The following is a 22,911-nucleotide window of genomic DNA, read 5'->3' as shown; positions in this document are numbered from 1 at the left end:
GTCTTTTTGCCATTTCTTGGGCCACTCCCGCGGCATACGGAGGTTCCCAGGTTAGGGGTTGAATCAGAGCCATAGCCACTGGCCTACACCAGAGCCACAGCAATGCAGGATCCAAGCCTTGTCTGTGACCTACACCACAGCTCACGGCAACACCGGATCCTTAACCACTGAGCGAGGCCAGGGATCGAACCCGCAACCTCATGGGTCCTAGTTGGATTTGTTAACCACTGAGCCACGACGGGAATTCCAATCCCCCCAACTCTTTACAGCCAACACTGCACCCACACTCTCCATGTAAAAGAGCACTGGGGACACATACTAAGCCAAGACCCAGCCACAGACACACAGCCCCGGATTAACAAACACCAGACAAAGCTATCAAGGTTCTAGGAGGCAGGCCACATGCTCTGGGAGAAATAGGCCCCCCATTCATTCTTTTTTTAAAATGTAATTAATTAATTTTGCTTTTTAGGGCCGCACCTAAGACATACGGACATTCCCAGGTTAGGGGTCAAATTGGAGCTATAGCTACCAGCCTATGTCACAGCCATAGCAACACAGGATCTGAGCCGCATCTGTGAGTCTGTGACCTACACCACAGCTCACAGAAACACCAGATCCTTAACACAGAGTGAGGCCAGGGATCGAACCCACATCCTCAGGGTTACCAGTTGGGTTCGTTACCTCTGAGCTACAGCTGGCCTTCACCTGGTATTCTTTTCAGAAAGGTGACATTCTGGGAGCTGGCCATGACTCTCTGGGGGCCCAATGAGGCACATATACCGACAAAGAACCATGAAGAGTCAGGGCATGCCAGCTCTGTCTCCAAGTCAGAGGCCTCGGATCAGTGGACCCCCCTCTAAGATTTGAGTCGGCTCAGGCATGGCTTCCTATGCCACCTGGTCACTGTAATGAGGTTTAACCTGAGTACCTCTTGGTTACCTTAGATACATAAGAAAGGACCAAATTTAGGAGTTCCCGTCTTGGCGCAGTGGCTAACAAATCTGACTAGGAACCATGAGATTGCAGGTTTGGTCCCTGGCCTTGCTCAGTGGGTTAAGGATCCAGCATTGCCATGAGCTGTGGTGTAGGTTGCAGACGCAGCTCAATTCTGAGTTGCCATGGTTCTGGCGTAGGCCTGCAGCTATAGCTTCGATTCGGCCCCTAGCCTGGGAACCTCCATATGCCGCAAGAATGGCGCTAGAAAAGGCAAAAAGACAAAAAATAAAATAAAATAAAAAAAGAAAGAAAGAAAGGACCAAAATAAAATAAAAAAAGAAAGAAAGAAAGGACCAAATCTAGAGACTTAAAAGTATTCTGGCTTCACTGAGGACACATGGCTTCTATTGCTCCTGCCTCTCACCAAAGCATCTTTCTTTACTGCTGTTTCCTTACCTTATAGTTCCCTTCACAGTGAAGAAAAACACTGCAGAATCTTATCATGCCTTCATTTGTGTGGTTTTTCTAAGTCGCAAAATGAATTCACACAGATCATGTGATCTCTGGGCAACCTTCTAAGGTAGATGGGGAAGGATTACTATTCCCACGTACAGGTGAGAGTCAGAGCGAGAGGACATGCAGCATGTGTCCAACTGGGGTCCTGGCCTAGGCTTCCAAATCTACTGCCTAGGGATGTGGCGTGTCCTTGCTTCATGCTATGAAATCCTGGTGGAACGATGGCTGGCCAACTTGAGGTCCATCTCCTATGTTATATGGGTGCCCCGCTGACTAATGGGAACAACGCCTCTCAGGCCAGGATGCCTTCACCTCCCTTCAGTTCCCTCACTTACCCACAGAGACGTGGAAGCAGAGACCGATTAATAAACAGGTTCAAAGATAAACAGCCCCAGGGAACTTAAATGCTTCGACTCAATTAGCTTTCATGACACAAGGAGATGAGCACTAAAGAGTCTCAGGGAGATAAAGCATGTGTGTGGTGGGGGTGGGGGTGCAGGTGAAGAGGAGACATGAACCCCAGTCCTGAGGCCCAGTGTTACCGAAGGCAGACCGAGGTGCGCGATTGCAGACAGCCAAAAGTTGATGTTGTCCGTGTGACGGAAATGCAAGCCAGTTGCCTAAAAGGGAAGGAAAGAGAAGATAATCTATTTCCAAAGTTCTCAGGGCAGGGCCCAGATGACAGCTTGAAGACTCAAGAGGAGGGGGCAGAGGACCCAGCCAATGGATTTCCCATCCCCCCAGGACAGAGACACACACACAGAGACAGAAGGCAGGAGCAGATGACCCATCCATTTGGGGAGGATGGCATAGGGGATGGGATTAGCAAGCTAGTAAGGCTTCGACAAAAAGGGGAGCCCAGAACTAGGATGGGAAGGAGAGGCAGGTTGGGCTGCCTGGAGCACAGGGAAGGGCCTTCAAGGCGGCAAAGCCTCTGAGTGTCGTTGGGGGTACAGAAGTCTGCTTGGAAATCCGTGTCACGGGCATCTCAAAGCCCGCCGAGCAAACGTCCCTTGCTGTTAATGACAGTACGCGCTGCCTGGCTGGGAGACACCAACCAGTGCAAGACACCAGTGCGATGATTAATAGCACCCCTTTTCATCCTCAATAGTACCCAGGGTTGGACAATAAATTATACAGCCACCTTACTCTCACAGCTTTGAGGAGAAGAGGTAGTTTGAGAGGAAGAAGGTAGACGGTGGAGACCTCTGTTCCCCACCTGGTACCGCAGCTGCTCCATGTCATAGATCTTCTTCAAGGGAACCACAGAGGGTGCAAAACAGTGGCCCAGCTTGGCCAGCAGCACTCCATTCCGCAGACTCTCCTCCAGCTCCACCGGGGAAGGAAGCTCCTCCTTCAAGCAGGCCTCCATCCAGCTGAGCGCATAAGAGCAACTTGTCAGCCACTTTGACAACCGCAACAGTTCACTCTAACTGCAGGACCTCCCCGCCCTCTCCTCTGAGCAGCTGCTGACTCTTTTTTTTTTTTTTTTTTCTGTCTTTTTGCCATTTCTTGGGCTGCTCCCATGGCATATGGAGGTTCCCAGGCTAGGGGTCTAATCGGAGCTGTAGCTGCCAGCCTACGCCAGAGCCACAGCCACAGCAATGCGGGATCCGAGCCGCGTCCCTACACCACAGCTCACGGCAACACTGGATCGTTAACCCACTGAGCAGGGCAGGGATCAAACCCGAAACCTCATGGTTCCTAGTTGGATTCGTTAACCACTGCGCCACGAAGGGAACTCCTGCTGACTCTTTCCTGCCCCCTGTTCCCTGCTCTACTCCCAGCTCCCCTCTCTGGGAATTAGCCAACCCTGGATTAGCCGATCCTCAGTCCCCACACACCCTGGTACCTCTTCCCTGACAGACACTGAATCTGGCCATCTTCGGTGAGGTTTAAACAGGCTCTTACCTGTTACATGATAGAACCTCTCACTCGATCGGGTTCTGCCTTTGACTGCTGAACCAAACTGTATCTGCTCACTTCCCTTATTCTGCATGTTCTGAGAACCCAGGTTACATGTCTACATAACCCACAACACAGTTTTGAGGATGATGAGGGGATAGGAAGCCTCTAGGTGTGAAGGGAGGGGGACAGCACAAAGGGACAGAAAGGTCACAGCCCTTGGAATCAGAAGACCTGCTTTCCACACCATCTCCCCCACTTCAGCTCTCTTGAGTCTCAGTTGCACAACCTCAAAATGAAGACACTACCACTTCATCAGGCAGCTGCCAGGATTAAATGAGGTAATGGATGTGAAAATACCTTGAATACAAAGGTAAAGTATTATTATAGCTGCTGATTATACGAGGGAGAGAGTAAGGGCTCCTCCGATGGGATCTCCAAACTTCTCCACATTTGGGGGCCTATAGGAAAGTATCTGCTTTCCAAGAGAGAGCCGGTCACACCTTGCTTCCTGCCTTCCCTGTCACAGCACAGACCCTCAGAATTTCCCATCTACCCCATCCTGTTTACTTTTGGGGATAACATTAAAAATATGCTATCGAGGAGTTCCCTGGTGGCTCAGCAAGTTAAGGATCCAGTGCTGTCAGTTCTGTGGTGCTGGTTATAGCTGTGGTGCAGGTTTGATCCCTGGTTTGGGAAATTCTTCTTCTGTTTTTTTTCTGTTTTTGGCAACACCTGCAGCATATAAAAGTTCTCAGGCCAGGGATCCAATCTGAGCCACATCTGTAACCTTTGCCACAGCTGCAGCAATGCCACAGCTGGATCCTTAACCCACTGTGCCAGGCCGGGATCGAACCGGCAATGCCACAGAGACAAGCCAGATCATTAACCCACTGCACCACAACGGGAACTCTCCTGGCCTGGGAAATTCTGCCTGTCTCGGTGCAACGACAAAAAAACAAAAACAAACAAACAAAAAAACTCAACTAAAAATGGAGCATCAACTCAAAGATAAAACACAAAACTGCAAAACTCCTAGAAGATAGCCAAGGAGAAAACCTAGATGACCTTGGGTAAGGCAATGACTTTTTAAGATATGACACCAAAGGTACAATCCTTAAAGAAATAACTGATACATTGGACTTCACTAAATTAAAAACATCTGCTCTACAAAAGGCAATGTCAGGAAAATAAGAAAGAGAAGTCAGGAGTTCCCATCATGGTACAGCAGAAACGAATCTGACTAGAAACCATGGGGTTGCAGGTTCAATCCCTGGCCTTGCTCGGTGGGTTAAGGATCTGGTGTTGCCATGAGCTGTGGTATAGGTCACAGACACAGCTTGGATCTGGCATTGCTGTGGCTGTGGTGTAGGCCGGCAGCTGTATCTCTGATGAGACCCCTAGCCTGGGAACCTCCATATGCCGCAGGAAATGGCCCTAAAAAAAAATAAAAAGACAAGTCATAGATCGGGAGACAGTATTTGGAAAAGACACATCTGATAAAGGATTGTCACCCAGGATATACAAAGAACATTTAAAACTCAACAATAAGGAAACAAACGACCTGACTTAAAATTCAGGTATAATAGACATCTCACCAAAGATATACAGATGGCAAATAAGCATCTGAAAAGATGCTTTACATGATATGCCATCTGGGAAATGCAAATTAAAATAATGATGAGGAGTTCCTGTCATGGCTCAGTGGTTAACGAATCCGACTAGGAATCATGAGGTTGCGGGTTCGGTCCCTGCCCTTACTCAGTGGGTTAAAGATCCAGCATTGCTGTGAGCTGTGGTGTAGGTCGCAGATGTGGCTCGGATCCCACATTGCTATGGCTGTGGTGTAGGCCGGCGGCTACAGCTCCGATTAGACCCCTAGCCTGGGAACCTCCATATGCCACAGGAGTGACCCTAGAAAAGGCAAAAAGACAAAAATAATAATAATAATAATGGTGAGATAGTAATATACACCTATTAGAATGGCTAAAATCTGGAACACTGACACCAAGAAATGCTATTGAGGATGTGGAACAGAAACTCTCATTCACTGCGGGTGGGAATGCAAAATGACACAGCCACTTTAGAAAGCAGTTTGGCAGCTTCTTCCAAAACTAAACATACCCTCACCATATGATCCAGCAATTGTGCTCCTTGGTACTTACCCAAAGGAGCTGAAAACCTATGCCCACATAAAAACCTGCACACAGATGTCTACAGCAGCTCTATTCATAACTGCCCGAACTTGGGAGCAACCAAGATGACCTTCAGTAGGTGAATGGGTTAATAAACTGTGGTACATCCAGACAATGGAATATTATTCAGCACGAACAAGAAATGAGCGATCAAGTCATGAAAAGATATGGAAGAACCACCCTAAACACATATTACAAGGAAAAGAAACCAATCTGAGAAGGTTATATATATTGTAGAATTCCAAGTATACGACATTCTGGAAAAAGCAAAACTATGGAGACAGTAAAAAAATGAGTGGTTGCCAGAAATTGGGGGGCGGGGAGGTGGGCTGAGGGGATGAAGGTGAAGCACAGAGACTTTTTAGGGCAGCGAAACTACTTGATGATACTATAATGATGGATGAATACATGTCATTATATATTTGTCCAGTCCCATAGAATGTACAATACAAAGAGTGAACTCGAAGGCAAACTATGGACTGTGGGTGATAATGTGTCAAAGCAGACTCATCAGCTGTAACAAATGTACCACTCTTTTTTCTTTTCTTTTTTTGTCTTTTCTAGGGCCGCACCCATGGCATATGGAGGTTCCCAGGCTAGAGGTCTAATTGGAGCTGTAGCCGCTGGCCTACGCCAGAGCCACAGCAATGCAGGATCCGAGCCACGTCTGCGACCTACACCACAGCTCACGGCAATGCCAGATCCTTAACCACTGAGGGAGGCCAGGGATTGAACCTGCAACCTCATGGTCCCTGGTCAGAATCGTTAATCACTGAGCCACGACAGGAACTCCATCAAATGTACCACTCTTGAGAGGGATGTTGATAATAGGGAGGCTGTGCATATTTAGGGGCAGGTGGTATATGAGAAACCTCTGTGTCTTTCTCTTAATTTTGCTGTGAATCTAAAACTGCTCTTAAAAAATAGTCTAAAAAAAAAGATGCAATTTCAACTCTTCCTTTTCCATAGAATGGACTCTCTCTTTTTGCATTTGCTTTAGGGGTTGGTGCATGGGGTGGGCGGGGTGGGAAAGGGAGACCAGAATGAGTCAGTCCCTCTGCTCACCGTTTGGCTTCCTCCAGCCGGCACAGGTACTGATAGGCAACATTCTGCCGCCTCTGCTCATCCATTTCTTCAGCTGTGAGGCGTTCATCTGGGGAGTTAGAGAAGGGACCATTAGATAGAGGGCAGGAGCCCTGAAGCTTCTTACCAGACATTCTTAGGCAACTCTGCTCAGAGACCAGGGGCATCTCCCATGTGACTGCCCCCCCCCTTTCCAGGATACTCTGGCTCCAATCTTCTGCTCCTATCCAGTAAAGCTATCCTAGTTGGTGTCTTGTTAAAGGGTGGCCTCTCCATCCTTTAACAGAGGATCTTTTTTGTCTTTTTTTTTTGCTATTTCTTTGGGCCGCTCCTGCAGCATATGGAGGTTCCCAGGCTAGGGGTCGAATCGGAGCTGTAGCCTCCGGCCTACGCCAGAGCCACAGCAACGCGGGATCCGAGCTGCGTCTGCAACCTACACCACAGCTCACAGCAACGCTGGATCGTTAACCCACTGAGCAAGGGCAGGGACCGAACCCGCAACCTCATGGTTCCTAGTCGGTTTCGTTAACCACTGCGCCACGACGGGAACTCCTAATGGAGGAGCTTTCCTGTATTGGAGGCATTCCTTCCCAGTCCTCTCCAGCCTCTTCCTGACCTTCTCCTTCCCAAACCTACCTCATGGCCCTTCCCTCAGCACCTCCTAGCAGGGCTGTCCAGATCCGTCCTTGGCTGGGAACTTAGCTTCTCACTTTATCCCTAATTAGACTCTGAGTTCTTTAAGAACTGGACTTGTATCATCCTCCTCAGGTACTCCCCAGAGGCTAGATCAGTTAACAGAGCAAATTAGGACTCATCATTCCACAGCCCTTCATGCCTTCAATACTTCCTGTATGTCAGGCACTGCACCAGTGGACCCCTACTCTCCAGAAATACATATTGTTATTAGTAGAGAAAAACATGTAAGTAAAAAGCTTCAACCTAATATGATAAATGAGATTACAGCTCATGAATAGTCTATGGAAGCAGCAGGGGAAACAAAGGATTCTACCTATAAGCAGAATTTTTTTTTTTTTTTTTTTTTTAGTGCTGCACCTGCAGCATATGGAAGTTCCCAAGCTAGGGGTTGACTCAGAGCTGCAGCTATGGCTTATGCCACAGCCACAGCCAAACGGGATCTGAGCCATGTCTATAACCTATACTATAGCTCAGGGCCACGCCAGATCCTTAACCCACTGAGCAAGGCCAGAGATCAAATCCGTATCCTCATGGATACTAGTTGGGTTTGTAACATGCTGAGTCACAAGAGGAACTCCCAGGAGCAGAATCTTAAAGAACGAACAGGTGGAAAGAGAGAAAAGGCAGTTCAACAGAAAGAACCACATGAAAAAGGCCACTCACTTGCAGTAAAGTAGAAGGACAGAGAATTTTAAAAGATCACAAAGGTGTGTTTACTCTCCCTTTAGGTATAGATCAACTGAGGAGGAAAATAGTCTCCAAGCGAAGTAAAGTGCAGACAATACTCTGACTCCCAAACTCAAGAAAAGGAAATCCTTTAAATGAGACAGCACTAACATTCTGCCTTTGCCACAGCCTCCTTTTTTTTTTTTTTTCTTTTTTCTTTTTCTTCCAGCTTTTTGTCTTTTGGGGCCGCACCAGCAGCATATGGAGGTTCCCAGGCTAGGGGTCTAATCGGAGCTGTAGCCGCCAGCCTACACCGCAGCCACAGCAACGAGGAATCCAAGCCATGTCTGTGACCTACACCACAGGTCATGGCAACACCAGATCCTTAACCCACTGAGTGAGGCCAGGGATCAAACCCGAATCCTCATGGATGCTAGTAGGGTTTGTTAACCACTGAGCCATGACAGGAACATTTTTTTGGGGGGCCACAGCCTCCTTTTATCTTTTCCCTTCTCTTCTTCCCTATCTCTCTAGTCTCCTTAGGGAAGACAGTACAAAATCAGAAAAAATGAGAGAAAGCTACACATATACACCAAGAAAATAAAGTCAGAGAGCTTAAAAAGAGAGCTTAGTAAATCTGTCTTTGACTCAGCACTAAATGTCGTTCCCACTCATTATCTCTTTTGTATTACATATCCTGCAATATGATTTGGGAGAGGGGCAGGGCTTATTTGAAGTGGCAGTTAAGCAAATTAAAAGACACACACATACACACACCCTCCACGTTCAGATTTGAAAGCACTGGCCAATCGCAGGAAATCCATTGGTTCCTTTAAGGGGGTGTAAAGGAACAAGTGTTGGTTGCTAAGCATGGAAAATAAACCAGTAAGTGAGTGACATCATCTCAGAGTTATGAATTGAGCACTGTGAGAGATGGGCAGGACTTTACACACACACACACACACACACACACACACACACGCGCGCACAGAGTCTTAAAAAAAAAAAATCAGTTTTCCTGCCCTTTTCAGGTCTGGAACCAGCTTTCCTTCAACAGATAGGTGGACGTGGCCTTTGCTTTTTGTACCCTAACGGAGAGGACGGGAAAGGGGTAGAAGAAGAGCTCAATTTTGCTTTTCTTTCAGGTCAGATGATAACCTTTCTGCAGTCCCATTTTTCCGACCCCAATCTCTCTTTCTAAAGCAGTGCTTTTGAAAGCGTGGTACACAGACACACAGTTACCTGGGGTGATCGGAAAAGCGCAGCGGGGCTTGCTATAAATGCACATTATAGGTCCCAGTAGAGACCAACTGTTGCTAAAGCTCTGGGATAAGATTCAGGAATCTGCGTTTTAAATTAACTCCACAGGTAATTCTGACACCATAAAGCTTTGAGAGGCATTGTCTCAAAGAGGCATCAAAAAGTCAAGGAAGGCCCCTAGGTCTTGTTGGGCGACCCGTTCCTCGGTAGCACTTGGCAAGTTATGGAGCCCCAGAATCTGGGGATAAGGGGAAAAGCTCTTTGTAAGCTCTGAAGTGCGGCACAGAAGTGGGAGCATTTCGTAAACAGCTCACAGCTTTACCCCCGCCCGCACGAGTCCGCACTGAGCGCTCCCACCCCACCCAGCACAGTCCGGTCTTTCCTGGCCTGACGGCCCCCCTGCCCCGCCCCCGCCCCACCCTCTCCCAGGACCACCGAGTCCCCGAGGAGCAGCACCACTGCTGGGCCCTTCTCGGCCCCTTCTGGCACTCACAGACCGCCCGGCCCGGGCCCGCTCCTCTCCCCTCCATGTTCCTTCTTCCAGGTTTGAATCTCCCGCCGCCGGGCCACCGCCCCTCACCGTAGCCACAGGCGAACAGGACACTTCCGGTCTGCGCCGCCGGGGCTCCTGGGATTTGTAGTTCCAGGCTGCGGAGGTGTGCTGCCAGGTGAGGGAAAGGGTGCCGCCCGAGGCTGGGAGGGTCTCTCCCCATCCTGCCGTACTTTGGTTGCTGTTTCTCTTCGCTGCTAAACTGTCTTACTTCAATTAGCCCCTGCCCCTGCCTCTATCGTTTCCTCCTAATATTCCCATTAACCCCTCTCGGCTTCCTGTAGTATTCTTTGGTGCAGGTAACCTGAGGACCTACTTATTGCTATGCACTGAACTGGGTGTTGCCAATGGAGAGATAAATAAGCACAATCAATGCCTTAAAGAAGCTTGTGGTTCTGTAATGAGCGATAAACATATAGTCAAATAATTTAGAGGTCAGTGATACACAGAGGGAAATTATTGCCGTGATTAAGAGCAGTGAAAGACAGGAAGACTTCCTAGTGGAGGTGACAGCTGATCTGGGTTGAAAAGTTAACAAGAATTCATCCGATTGAAGGAGGGAGGGATCTTAGTCAGTGGAAACAGCATGGGCAAGAGCAAGGAGGAAACTGGGGCTTAGAAACGTCAAACAGCTAAAAATCGGTAGAGCTACAATTCAAACTCTCAGATAATCCAGTTCCAAGCTTGAGTTCTTAATCATAATATGCTGTACTTCCAAGGCCCCGGTCATGTGACTGCGGAGGAAAGGGTACAATGGAGAGAGGTTTCAGAGGTAGAATCAGTAGGACTGGGAGCTGGAGGACAGGGGGTTCATGGATATTTCTCAGGTCTCTAGCATAGAGACTGGATTAGTGGCTTATCAAGTAACAGTGGATACACAGGATGGGTAGATTTGAGGAAATAGGAATTTCACTTGGCAAGCTAAATCTAGAGATATACATTTAGAAACTATTGGCTCATTAGCGGTGTTAAAAATCAAGGAAAGAGTTATTGGTGGCTCAGTGGTAACAAACCTGACTAGTATCCATGAGGACTCGGGTTCGATCCCTGGCCTCGCTCAATGGGTGGGTTAAGGATCCGGCATTGCTGTGAGCTGTGGTGTAGCTTGCAGATGTGGCTCGGATCTGGCATTGCTGTGGCTGTGACGTAGGCCGGCAGCTGTAGCTCTGCTTGGACCCCTAGCCTGGGAACCTCCATATGCTGCGGGTGCAGCCCTAAAAACAAACAAACAAAAAAGGCACAGTGGGTTTTGGAAGCCAAGTGTGGAAAGAGTGGCAAAGATATGTAAGATACCAGCAGGGAATCAAACAAGGAAAGTGATTCAGAAATGATCACTAGATCATTGTGGCCATTAGAACCTCAGTGAAAGCAGATTCAGTCCCTGCCCCCTCTGCAAATGATCCTCACCCCTTAGGGGAGGCTGCTCAGTGAACAGCAGACTGAGCTGCATATTTGGCTCTGGCTATGCTGTGGTAGCATCCCAAAGGCCCAGCCCTTGGGCAAGAGCAGCAGGCAGCTAGGAGAACCTGCCTCGGGCATGGGCGCTGACTGTGGTGTGTGCACCATGTCTGCCAACAGCAGGCCCTTAGCAGAGGCTGCCCGGCAAATGCTGTGAGCCCAACTACTTCCTTATAATTTTATTTCTGGCCCTGGCCTCTCTACTTAAAAGAGCCCTTTCTCCTAGATAAATGAGGACATTTTTTTTTCTGATGCAGGCCACCCTTGGTGAGGTAGGGCAGTGGGTGCCTGTTCTCTTGGTGCCTGCTGTCCTCTCATTAAGCCGAACCTGGAGGCTGCAGATCAGTGGAGCTGGGAAAAGGAGTCCGGGGGCAGAGAGGCTCTTCTGATCTCCAGGCCTTTCCTGACCATCAACCTTTCACCCTGTTCCCACATGTGAAACTACCACCCAGAAGCACAATGTGTGTGTGTGGGGGGGGGGCGCAGGTTTCACTTCTGGAACACCCCAAGCCTCATTAAAGCTTGCAGTCATAGTTAATGGAAGGGACCTTAGGCTAGTTAGCCCAGAATCAGAAAACCTGGGCTCTAATCCCAGCTACGTGACTGTTTTTTGACCTCAGGCAAGTCACGTCTGCTCTCAGAGGTCCCTTCCTCTGTGAAATAAGAGAAAGGGATAGATGGTCTTTGAAGCTATAACTAGTAACAAGCCCTTGCTGCTTTGATTCTTGCTTGAAGTGAAGGACTTGAGGCCTGTGTCTGCACGGGTGGAGAGAGGGGAGGCGAGAAGGGCAATGGAATCCAGGTATCTGTGCCGGAGTAACAGCAGAGTTCAGCACTAAGATAGGCCATTTGAGCTGTCAATCAAAGAATTTCCTAGACATGGAGGGCGGTACCTGGTTGTCTGGTAACCCCAGCGGCTCTGAGCTAAGAGTTAAGGTAGGTAACTCTAGCCAGAGGGACCATTCCAGAAAGCCATCTACAGAGAGGATCTTAGGAGGTAAGGCGTCCTGTGGCTGGGGCCCCAAGATCTGGTGGGGGTAGTCAGGATTGCCCCAAGAACCAGGGCCTTGAAGAGGCAGCATTCCTGCATTCCTGCCTGGGTGTTTTTAGGAGCAGGGAGAGGGGAGAGTTTCTTTTTCTTTTTTTGCTTTTTAGGGCCAAACCCGAGGCATATGGAAGTTCCCAGGCTAGGGGTCCAATCAGAGCTACAGCTGCCGGTCACAGCCACAGCCACAGCAACTTGGGATCTGAGCCGTATCTGTGACCTACATCAGAGCTCACAGCAACGCCAGATCTTTAACCCACTGAGTGAGGCCACGGATCGAACCTACATCCTCATGGATACTAGTCAGATTTCTGCTACGCCACAATGGGAACTCCCAAGGGAGAGTTTCTTGAAAAAAAGAATGTATCACCCCTGCCTGCTTCTCCTTAAAAAAAATGTTGGGGAAGAGAAAAATGAGAGGGGCTGAGAGCCCAGTTCCTGGGTCTTTTCCACTCCTTTTCCTGTCTCTTGGGAGAAGGGTTCATGAAAAAGGCTTCTGCCTCTGTAAGGGAGAGATAGCAATGGGGAACCACATGCTGCTGAGGGAGAAATGTGTTTGGGTTTAAGAGGGCTCTGGAGACCAGAGCAGGAAGTCAGGGGACCAGAAAGAGCCAGCAGACAGAGAGCCAAGGCAGTAGGGGAGAAGGCTGCTCCCCTTGGGATAGGGAGTAGGCAGTCAATGGAGAAACAGAAGCCTTGCTCCTGGAAGTTGGCTCTTTGCCAATCCAATGGCCTATTTAGCTTGGTGCCCGGGGTGCCTTGTCTGGCTCCTGGCACAGCAGGGCTTGCTGAGTATTTGTCGAACTGACTTGAACCATACCTTGAGATTAGACAGCAGGAGAACCTAGGTTGTGAGTGGATGCGTGTGTGTGGAGACACAGGCTGAAGGAGAGGCTTTGTATGGGCTCTGTTCATTCATCCATTCATTCAGTCAGTCAAGAAACTTTTTTTTTTTTTTTGCTTTTTTCAGGCCATACCCAAGGCATATGGAGGTTCCCAGGCTAGGGGTCGAATCGGAGCCACAGCTGCCAGCCTCCACCACCGCCACAGCAACACCAGATCCAAGCCACATCTGCGACCTACACCACAGCTCACGGCAACACTGGATCCTTAACCCACTGAGCGAGGCCAGGGATCGAACCTGCGTCCTCATGTATCCTAGTCAGATTTGTATCAGCTGCACCACAACGGGAACTCCAAGAAACATTGGAGTGGTCAAATCTATACAGCCTACTGTTTACCATTTTAAACCATTTCTAAGCACACAGTTCAGCAGCGTTAAGTGTACTCACATTGCTGTGCAACCTTCACCACCACCCATCGCCGCAGCTTTGTCATCTCATTCAATAAACACATATTGAGAATCTACTATGTTCCAGACCCTTCAAGTTGCTCTAAATCTAGCAGGGGAGACAGACAAGAAAGTGAACAACTCCAACCCAGTGTGATAAATGCCATAAAAGACAGAGTGCTGTGGGAGCAGAGAAGAGAGTACCAGTTGGTTGAGGGGAGAAGGATTTCTTTTCTCTTTCTTTCTTTTCTTTTCTCTTCTCTTTCTTTCTTTTCTTTTCTTTTCTCTTTCTTTCTTTTCTTTTCTTTTCTTCCTTCCTTCCTTTCTTTTTTTTTGCTATTTAGGGCCACACCCACAGCATATGGGCCAGGCTAGAGGTCCAATCGGAGCTACAGCTGCCGGCCTACACCACAGCCACAGCAAAGCCAGATCCAAGCCACATCTGCACCCTACACCACAGCTCACAGCAACGCCAGATCCTTAACCCACTGAGCGAGGCCAGGGATCGAACCTACATCCTCATGGTTCCTAGTAGGGTTAATTACCACCGAGCCACCGAGAACTCCTTCCTTGATTTTTTTTTTCTTTCTTGGCTTTTTGTTGTTGTTGTCTTTTTGTCTTTTCAAGGCCGCACCTGCAGCCTATGGAGGTTCCCAGGCTGGGGGTCCAGTCGGAGCTACAGCTGCCAGCCTACACCATGAGCACAGCAATGCCAGATCTGAGCCTCGTCTGCGACCCACACCACAGCTCACAGCAATGCCGGATCCTTAACCCACTGGGTGAGGCCAGAGATCAAACCCGAGTCCTCATGGATACCAGTCGGATTCGTTTCCAATGAGCCACAAGGGGAACTCCAAGAGGGCTTCCTGCAGGAAGCTCTTACTTGAACTGACTCTGGTTCAAGGACTAAAAGTTAGTCAGGGCACTGGAGTGAGGGTTGGTGTGGTGTCCAATGGGATGGATGCAGCAAAGTGCGATGGCCGAGAGAATCCTTGAAACGCGAGGGTCCCACCAGGGCAGAGGTAGAGCTGAGTTACCCAAGAGAGAGAGCGCTTGGGAGGCAGCCGGGATGATGAGCTGACCCCTCTACTCCCTATTGTCAGCACCATGTCTTCCCTCAACACTGAGGATACCCCCCAAGAGCCCTCACCCTCACCCTCAAGCTCTAAGAAGAAAAAGAAGAGAAGGAAGTGGCCACAGCAAGAGGCCAGCATCCGAGCTCTCACCAGTGCTGGCCACAGAGCCCTGCTGGCTGGCCAGAACCACGAGGCCTTGACCAGCTTCCAGAAGGCCTTATTCCTGGCTTCCAAGGCACCACAAACCAGGGATACCCCTGTTCTCCAGGCCTGTGCCTTCAACCTGGGGGCTGCCTACGTGGAGACTGGGGACCCAGCCAGAGGCCTTGAGCTGCTCCTACGAGCACAACCTCAAGAGAAGGCCCAGGGCGGGAGTCACGGCGACCAGTGTTTCAATGTAGCTTTGGCCTACCATGCCCTGGGCGACCTGCCTCAAGCTTTGGCCTGGTACCACAAGGCCCTGGGCCACTACCAGCCGCTAGGTGACCAGGGGCAAGCCCAGGCGAAAATGGGAGCCTGCTACCAGGCTCTGGGACAGCCTGAGCTAGCAGCCCACTGTCTGCAGGAAGCGAGCCAGGCCTACACCCAAGCAGGGCAGCCCCGGGCTGCAGCCCTGGCATTGGGGGCTGCAGCAGGGTGTCTGCTGAAGAGTGGGTGGCATGGGGTGGGTGAAGTTGTGCAGGTGCTGGAGGAGAGCCGGAAGCTTGCTGAGAGGAGCCCTGAGCGGGAACTGCTGGGTGAGGCCTTTGGGCATAGGTGTGGGATCTGGGGAGAATTAGACCTGGTGATACTCTGAGAAGTGGGGTGGGAGCAGAAGCATTTCTGAGGACTTGGGAAGGGGTGGGGGGAACCCTGGGAGAGTGGGACAGAGGCTGTACCAGGACAGCTTCAGCTGCGTCTGCCCTGGCCACCAGTGACCTTGGCCATGCCCTCCAGGGCAACTCTATAACGACCTAGGTCTGAGCTACTCCCAGCTCCAGCTGTTCCCACTAGCAGCAGAGGCCTTCCAGCAGGCCCTGCCCCTGTGCCGGGGGCCAGGAGAGGAGGCCACGGTGCTAAGAAACCTTGGGATGACCCACAATGCCCTCGGCAACTATCAGGAAGCCCGGGAGTTCCACCAGAAGGCTGCCAACCTGCATGGTGAGTACCAGGGACTGGGGAATGGGATTGGGACCGGGGGACTGAGAGGGCACTCCAGCTGGGGCCCTGAGGCTGCAGAGTTGATGGATATTTATTTGATTGATTGGTTGATTGATCGATTGTCTTTTTAGGGCCACACCTGGCATGTGGAGGTTCCCAGCCTAGAGGTCTAATCAGAGCTCTGCTGCCAGCCTACACCATGGCCATTGCAATGTGGGATCCTTAACCCACCGAGCTAGGCCAGGGATGGAACCCACCTCCCCATGGATACTAGTCAGGTTCATTACCACTGAGCTACAATGGGAGCTCTACTGATAGATGTTTAGAACTAACTATGGGACTGGGAAGTCCAGAACCAGGGAGGTGAGGGCTGGAGTGCAGGAGAGGGGACAGCCAGACAGGACAGGGGGTTATGGGCCCAGAAACTGAGGCCTGGGGTTGGGAAGACAGCAATGGGCAGAGGGAAGAGCCCTGGCTGGGAGACGAGGCCTGAAGTGGAGCCCAGTGCTTCCTCTAAATGATTGTATGACATTCAGTGAGTCACTTTTACTCTCTAAGTTTCAAATTCCGCATGTATACACATGGAGCTATTGGAGTTCCCACCATGGTGCAGTGGATTAAGAATCTGACTGCAGTGGCTCAGGTCACTGCAGAAGTACAGGTTTGATTTCCAGCCTAGCACAGTGGGTTAAAGGATCCATGTTGCCACAGTGGTGGCATAGGTCATGGCTGTGGCTTGGAGTCAGTCCCTGGCCAGGGAACTTCCATATGACATGGGTGCAGCCACAAAAAAAAAAAAAAAAAAAAAAGGAGCTATTAATACCGCCTCCCCCTGCCTCCCTGGGTTTTTACATGGCTCAGACTAGCCAGGCGGGAGTTCCCATTGTAGCTCAGTGGTAATGAACCTGACCAGTATCCATAAGGATATGGGTTTGATCCCTGGCCTTGTTCAGTGGGTTAAGGATCCGGCATTGCCCTGAGCTATGTGTAGGTCGCAGATGCAACTTGGATCTGGCATTGCTGTGGCTGTGGCGAAGGACGGCAGCTGGAGTTCCGATTCGATCCCTAGCCTGGGAACCTCTCTATGCTGCAGATGCAGCCCCAAAAAGATTTTAAAAAAAAAAGAGTCTGACTAGCCAGGGGGAGGCATTCTGGCCAAAACTCAGAACTGAGGAGAGGCTGGGTTTGAGAGTTCAGACCTCTGCCGTGCATCAGGGTTGAGCACCAGGACTGCTGGCAACCCTTCCTTTGTTGCTGGGGTGGGTAGGGTCCTGATGCTTCAGCAGCCAGGGTCCTTTCTCAGGATGGGGGGGCTCTGTCACCAGGCTCTGTGGGGCAGCGGTGGGAGCAGGGCCGGAGCTTTGGCAGCCTGGCATTTGCACTGAGCCAGCTTGGGGATCACAAGGCCGCCAGAGACAACTACCTACATGCTCTGCAGGCTGCCCGGGACACTGGTGAGGCTGAGGGGGATAGCAGGTGGCTTGGGGTGGGGCCTACTAGCAGGGGTTGGCGGGAAGGCAGATGGGGGCACTTGGGTGGGGAACACCCCTGAAGGGGAGGGTCCCTGGGGAGGATCTCCCAGGCTCTCTTCCCCAGGAGACGTGAAGGGGCAATGGCAGGCCTGCGAGGGTCTGGGGGCTGCTGAAGCCAGATTGGGGCAGCATGACCAGGCCTTGAAATATTACAAAGAGGCGCTGGCCCGGTGTCAGGTGAGACCCTCCCTCCCAGAATCTAACTCTTCCCTACCATCCCCCCAGCTGCTGTCCTGTTATCCCTTCCCCAACGGACATATCTGCCTTCTCCCCACCATTCATTCACTCATCAAGCAAGCATTGGGCGGGGTTCCCATTGTGGCTCAGCAATAATGAACCTGACTGGTATCCCCGAGGATGTGGGTTCGATCCCTGGCCTCATCCCACTGGATCCCACTGGAACTTCCCTATGCTGCAAGTGCAGCCCTAAAAAGACCAAAAAAAAAAAAAAAATCAAGGATTGAGCACCTTGTATGCTAGGTCCTGAGGCACGGTTGTGAGAAGAGTCCATCTCCATCCACAATTCTGGGCAGGCAGTCAGGACAGTAGCAGAGCCAGGGGAATGGTGTAGAAAAGAGGGAGACAAAGTCCCCTTCCCTCCCTTTTTCCAGTTTCTTCCTTCTCTGATCCCCAGAAGACCACCAAGCCCAAGCCTTCCCCATTATCCTATTATCCACCCTCTTCCTAGAAGGAGCCAGATTCTGTACGAGAGCGGCTGGTGGCCAAGCTGGCGGACGCCATGAGGACCCACTTGGCCCAGGGTGGGCTGGTCCCGACTCGCACCCTGGTGAGATGATACCTGAGACAAGGAGCAGGGGTGGGGAGCAGTTACACAGAGAAAGGGCTGTGGGGAGCAGAGCTGATGTCCTCAGGGACATGCTGAACTTGAACTGCTCAACTGCGTTCATCTGCCCCTGGTGCCTGCATATGGCATATATCACTTTCCGGAGGCCACAGGGGGTGGGGAGGTGGGTGGGGGACTGTGGCATGTCTCCAACACTGGGGCAGAGCCAGGACTTTGGCGCAGTCATAACTAGCCCAGTGGGGGAAGGCGAAGGGGTGCCGTCAAAGATACTGAGCCCAACCTGGGAGGAGGTGGAAAGTTTTAAGACCTTGCCTGCAGTTTCCAAAAAGGCCACAGGATGGCAGCAGTGCTCCAAGGACGTGCCTCTGTCCCAGCTCTCATTCTCTGGGGGCATTTCTCGGTGGGTCTCTGCAGTGTCCCTTCTTTTTTGGTTCCCCTCCCCCTCTCTCTACCTCCCTGCCTCTCTCAACAGGTCAGTGTCTCTCCAACTGGTTTCTCCCTCACATTGGAGCTTTCTCAGGCAAACTCTTACCCCAGGAGTTAAATAATTAATATTTATTATATATATTTACTAGGTTTTATGTCCTCTCTTATTCGAAAGACTAGGCCTCCATATTTGTAATTTTCAACTAAAATTAAATTAGCCTGGTATAAGCAGAGGACTAGGTTGGGGTTCAGAAGACCTGGGTTTCATCTGAAGTTGGCCACCAACTATCTGTGACTTTGCTCCTGGAGACCTCAGGCAGGATGAGGTGGTCGTCAGGCTGTGGCCAGGCCTGAAAGTCCATGAGGCTGTGTTCTACCTTGAGAGTTACTAGCAGGGACCTTAACAGAACAAAGGGACTTGTCCTGTAAATTCTTTTCTTTCTTTCTTTTTTTTTAAGGGCCGCCTGTGTGACATATGGAAGTTCCTGGGCTAGGGATTGAATCGGGGCTGCAGCCAGTGGCCCACACCTCAGCCACAGCAACGCACAATCCTTAACCCACTGAGTGAGACCAGGGATCAGACGTGCATCCGCATGGTTACTAGCTGGGTTTGTTACTGCTGAGCCACAACGGGAACGCCTCCCTCTGTAATTTCATCCTCAGACACGTGGTCTAGCCCAGCTTGTCTAGCACTCCTCTGTCTCTCCTGGGCCATTGTGTCTGGAGGGGACACACGAACACCACCTCCACAGCTAGGTTGGGCATTTTTTTCAAACTGATTTCCTTTAATCCCCTTCATTCCCAGACCTCAGCTCCAGGGAGGCCCCAGGCTCCAGGTGGAGACTTCCTGGTGGCAGGAACCCCAACCATGGTGGGAAGGGGCTCGGCAGGAGTGCGGCACAGGTGAGCAGGGCACAGGGCAGGAGCAGAACTTCAGGGGTGGATGTGTGTTGGGAGGTGTTGCAGACTGACTTCAGTGGGTGGGACCTGGGAAGGAGGGGACTTAGCCAGGGTGCCACTCTGCCCCCTGTTCCCTGCCCTTACAGATCTTTGGGTGAGTGGGAAAATGAGTTAGAGGATGGCCACGAGGAGAAAGAGGAAGAGGAGTCGGTGAATGTTCCTGAGATGTCTGGAGCACCAAGACCGGAGCGTGAGTCTAAGTAGGCTGTTTCCACTGTGTAGCCCCTTCCCCCAAATGGGAGCGCTCTCCCCAGCCCTCTCATTTCCCTTACTGCTCCCCCCCTTCTTCTCCCTGCCCCAGGCTCACACTGAGACCACCCCACCACACACACACACACACACACACACACACACACACACACACGCCTTTTTCCCAACCCCAGGACCAGCTCTCCCTCCTTTCTGCTTCTCTCTCAAGACCCCAGCCCATTTCCCCTAAATCCTTTTGCCTCTTCCTCTCTGCTTCCAAGGAGCTTTCCTAACTTCTAGGAAATATGCAGCTTCCCAGGCTAGGGGTCCTGGGGTCCAATCGGAGCTATGGCTGCCTGCCTACACCACAGGCACAGCAATGCCAGGTCCAAGCTGCAACACCGGATCCTTAACCCACTGAGCAAGGCCAGGGATCGAACCCAAAACCTCATGGTTCCTAGTCAGATTCGTTTCCGCTGCACCACAACGGGAACTCTGCTCCTTGGTGACTTTGAATTCACTGATATCTTCTTTTCAGTATGTTTTCTTCCAGGCACCAGCGACACTGATGAATCATTCCCAAGTCTAACCTCTAATCGGCCCAGGTTTGCCAAGCACCTGCTCTGTACAGGTGTTCCCGCCATGGACAGTGACCAAGGCATCCCTGACCCCCACCCTCCCTTGTTCTTCTCCCAAAGGTGTCTCTTTTCCACCATGATGGTGCTTGGTGCAGGGAGGCCAGGGATGAATGTGTCTGTCCTTCTCCATCCAGGTCCAGGACCCAGGGCCCATCTCCCACTTGGAGGCCAAAGCCCCCTCAGAATGGATGACCCTGGCCTTCTGGTACCCAGTGGCCCCCAAGCCAATAGGTGGGTCCCTGGGGGAAGGGAAGAGACCTGAAGAATAGATAAAAGAAGTAGGAGATGGAGATCCTCTTGTGGCTCAGTGGAAACAAACCTGCCTAGTATCCATGAGGATGCAGGTTTGATCCCTGGCCCCCACTCAGGGAGTTAAGGATCCAGCATTGCCATGAGCTGCGGTGTAGGTCGCAGGCTCCACTTGGGATCCACGCTGCTGGGGCTGTGGTATAGGCTGGCAGCTGCAGCTCCAATTCGACCCCTAGCCTGGGAACTTCCATATGCCATGGGCCTGGCCCTAAAAAGAAAAGAAAAGAAAAGAAGGAAGGAAGGAAAGGGAAAAAAAAAAGAAGTAGGAGAGGCTGTGGCTTTGGGTGATTTTAATGGAACATGATCACTGTTCAAGCAGATGGAAGATGTGGTCTGGTGCTTGGGCATTGAGGGCTTTTAGCCTCTCTGTCGTCACCCTTTAGCCATCTGAACAACCCTCACCCTGCTCTGGAGGCCTGGGGTATCCCCTGTTTCCTACACAACCTCAGAGAAAGGGAGAGTCCTGCTGAAGGGGGGATACACTGCTGAAGCTAACTCCCTCCTGCCCCGGAGTCCATGAGCAGAGGTGAAGGCCAGAGAGGTAACAGAAGCTGGAGCCAGAGCAAGCTGCTTTCTCTCCTCTCCCCAGTCACTCCCTCTGGCCAGCCCCTTTCTCCCTCCTTCAGGTCATCCAAACAGCCCAGGGGCATACCCAACAGGAACGCTCAGAGGAGACCCACCGAGTCTGGCTTCTGCATGATCATGTGACCCCGCCCTGCCGGCCACAGCAGCCCTGCCCCAGCAAGCACTCTTCAGGGGCTTCTGGAACTTGGCTCCTTCCCTGTCATTTCCAGTGAGCAGTGTATGGACATCAGCAAGCGGACTCCCGAGCAGGCTGGACAAGGGCCCTGCAGTCTCAGCCCTGAGGCATGCTGTGTGCTCCTCATTTGGGATTAGGGGACTCAACAGGCGAAAGAAAAAAAGGAAAGTGGATGATGAATTCCTCCCCCTTTCCTTTCTAGATTCAAACCCCACAATTGCTAAGACCCTTGCCAGTCCTTAAAACTATGACATCTTGGTCAAGAGGCTTCGGAGTTACTCCTTTTTCTCCTATGGGAAACCAACGGTACAGAAGATACACCTTAGCTGACCAAGGAAGGCCCTCCTCTTCCTCCAGGAAACAGCAGATGCTAGATGCAGGCTCCTCAGGCCTGTAGCCTGTAGGAAAACTGCTGCCAGCAGCTGCAACAAGAATATGATGTACCACATTGCTCATTCAGCACATGCCACACACTGTCCTAAGTGCTCACAAGTGTCTTCTCCTTTAACCCTCACAGCAGATGAATATGCCCTTTTACAGAAGAGGGGAAAGGACGCAAAGATGCAGTAGGTTGCCTCCCAGGTCACACAACTTGTTAGTGAAACTGTGATTCAAACCTAGGCAGAGGAGTTCCCGTCATGGCACAGCGGAAACGAATCCGACTAGGAACCATGAGGTTGTAGCCTCGATCTCTGGCCTCGCTCAGTGGGTTAAGGATCTGGCGTTGCCACGAGCTGTGGTGTAGGTGGCAGACGTGGCTCAGATCTGGTGTTGCTGTGGCTGTGGTGTAGACCAGCAGCTGCAGCTGCAATTAGACATCCCTAGACTGGGAACCTCCATATGCCTCGGGTGCGGCCCTAAAAAGACAAAAGACAAAAAACAAACAAACAAAAAAACCCACCTAGGCAGTGAGTACCTTCTAGAATGCTGTGCCGTTCTACACCCCCAGTTAAGCCATTGCTTACCAAGAGTTGGCTGTGTCTGATACCAAAAGTGTTTTTTCTGTTGTGTTATTGTAATTTGTAATTTAATTAAACGTGCTATAACTTGATGAAATGAGTGTGAAAACAAGCCGTCCCTATGAAAACTAAGTTGCATCCTTAGAAGTTGTGATGCAGGTGTCACTTTAAAACTGCTGTTGAATTAGACATGAGCAAAGAGACCATTACAAGTTGGGGGGAAATCATAAAAGTCCAGATAAATTTTGCATTCAGATTGCTTCAAATATACCATTCATTTTTTTGCCCACCTTAAGGAAGTAAACTGCAAATTGCAGGTGCTATGTAAGTTGTGAAATTTATGCAAGAAAGAAGATGGAGAGCTACAATCTTTGGCCCCATCTTCAAACACAAGACCCTGGTCACACTTTGTCAGGCAAATGGACATATCTTTTTTTTTTCTTTTTTACAGCCGCACTTGCGGCATATGGAAGTTTCCAGACCAGGGGTCAAATTGGAGCTGCAGCTGCCAGC

The 22,911-nt window shown here is 50.7% G+C and overlaps 2 protein-coding genes across 3 annotated transcripts in view; one reads left to right on the top strand and one right to left on the bottom strand.

Annotated features, from left to right (window-relative positions):
• Positions 1–22,911, bottom strand: part of IQGAP3 (IQ motif containing GTPase activating protein 3) — a 60,917-nt gene that overhangs the window by 33,864 nt on the left and 4,142 nt on the right. Inside the window, exons 1-4 of one of the 2 annotated variants that reach the window (XM_013996957.2) lie at positions 9,754–10,819; positions 6,621–6,708; positions 2,675–2,831; positions 1,998–2,075 (exon numbers count right to left, since the gene is read on the bottom strand). In XM_013996957.2, the coding sequence (XP_013852411.1) occupies positions 1,998–2,075; positions 2,675–2,831; positions 6,621–6,708; positions 9,754–9,973 (543 nt within the window). In that variant the 5' untranslated portion in view covers positions 9,974–10,819. Of the gene's footprint in view, positions 1–1,997; positions 2,076–2,674; positions 2,832–6,620; positions 6,709–9,753; positions 10,820–22,911 lie in introns of those variants that run through there. The other variant, XM_021089671.1, reaches the window with a different exon arrangement.
• TTC24 (tetratricopeptide repeat domain 24) lies at positions 11,013–22,152 on the top strand. Its single transcript, XM_013996959.2, has 10 exons — positions 11,013–12,265; positions 14,708–15,417; positions 15,617–15,820; positions 17,146–17,274; positions 17,417–17,529; positions 18,041–18,139; positions 19,389–19,486; positions 19,630–19,733; positions 20,505–20,601; positions 21,306–22,152. Exons 2-10 carry the CDS (start codon positions 14,712–14,714, stop codon positions 21,385–21,387), a joined length of 1,632 nt encoding a protein of 543 aa, XP_013852413.1. The 5' UTR covers positions 11,013–12,265; positions 14,708–14,711; the 3' UTR covers positions 21,388–22,152.

Source organism: Sus scrofa, chromosome 4 (assembly GCF_000003025.6).
Source record: "Sus scrofa isolate TJ Tabasco breed Duroc chromosome 4, Sscrofa11.1, whole genome shotgun sequence".
Classification (NCBI taxonomy): domain Eukaryota; kingdom Metazoa; phylum Chordata; class Mammalia; order Artiodactyla; family Suidae; genus Sus; species Sus scrofa.
The sequence above is the reverse complement of the archived record's forward strand: the minus strand, read 5'-3'. Positions and strand labels throughout refer to the sequence as shown.

What these genes read in the sequence shown, in the direction of transcription:
- TTC24 (XM_013996959.2), top strand. Translation starts at nt 14,712, where the DNA reads ATGTCTTCCCTCAACACTGAGGATACCCCCCAAGAGCCCTCACCCTCA. An exon ending in CCCTGAGCGGGAACTGCTGG is followed by an intron (nt 15,418 to 15,616) that starts GTGAGGCCTTTG and finishes CATGCCCTCCAG; the next exon opens with GGCAACTCTATAACGACCTA. An exon ending in TCGGCAGGAGTGCGGCACAG is followed by an intron (nt 19,487 to 19,629) that starts GTGAGCAGGGCA and finishes CTGCCCTTACAG; the next exon opens with ATCTTTGGGTGAGTGGGAAA.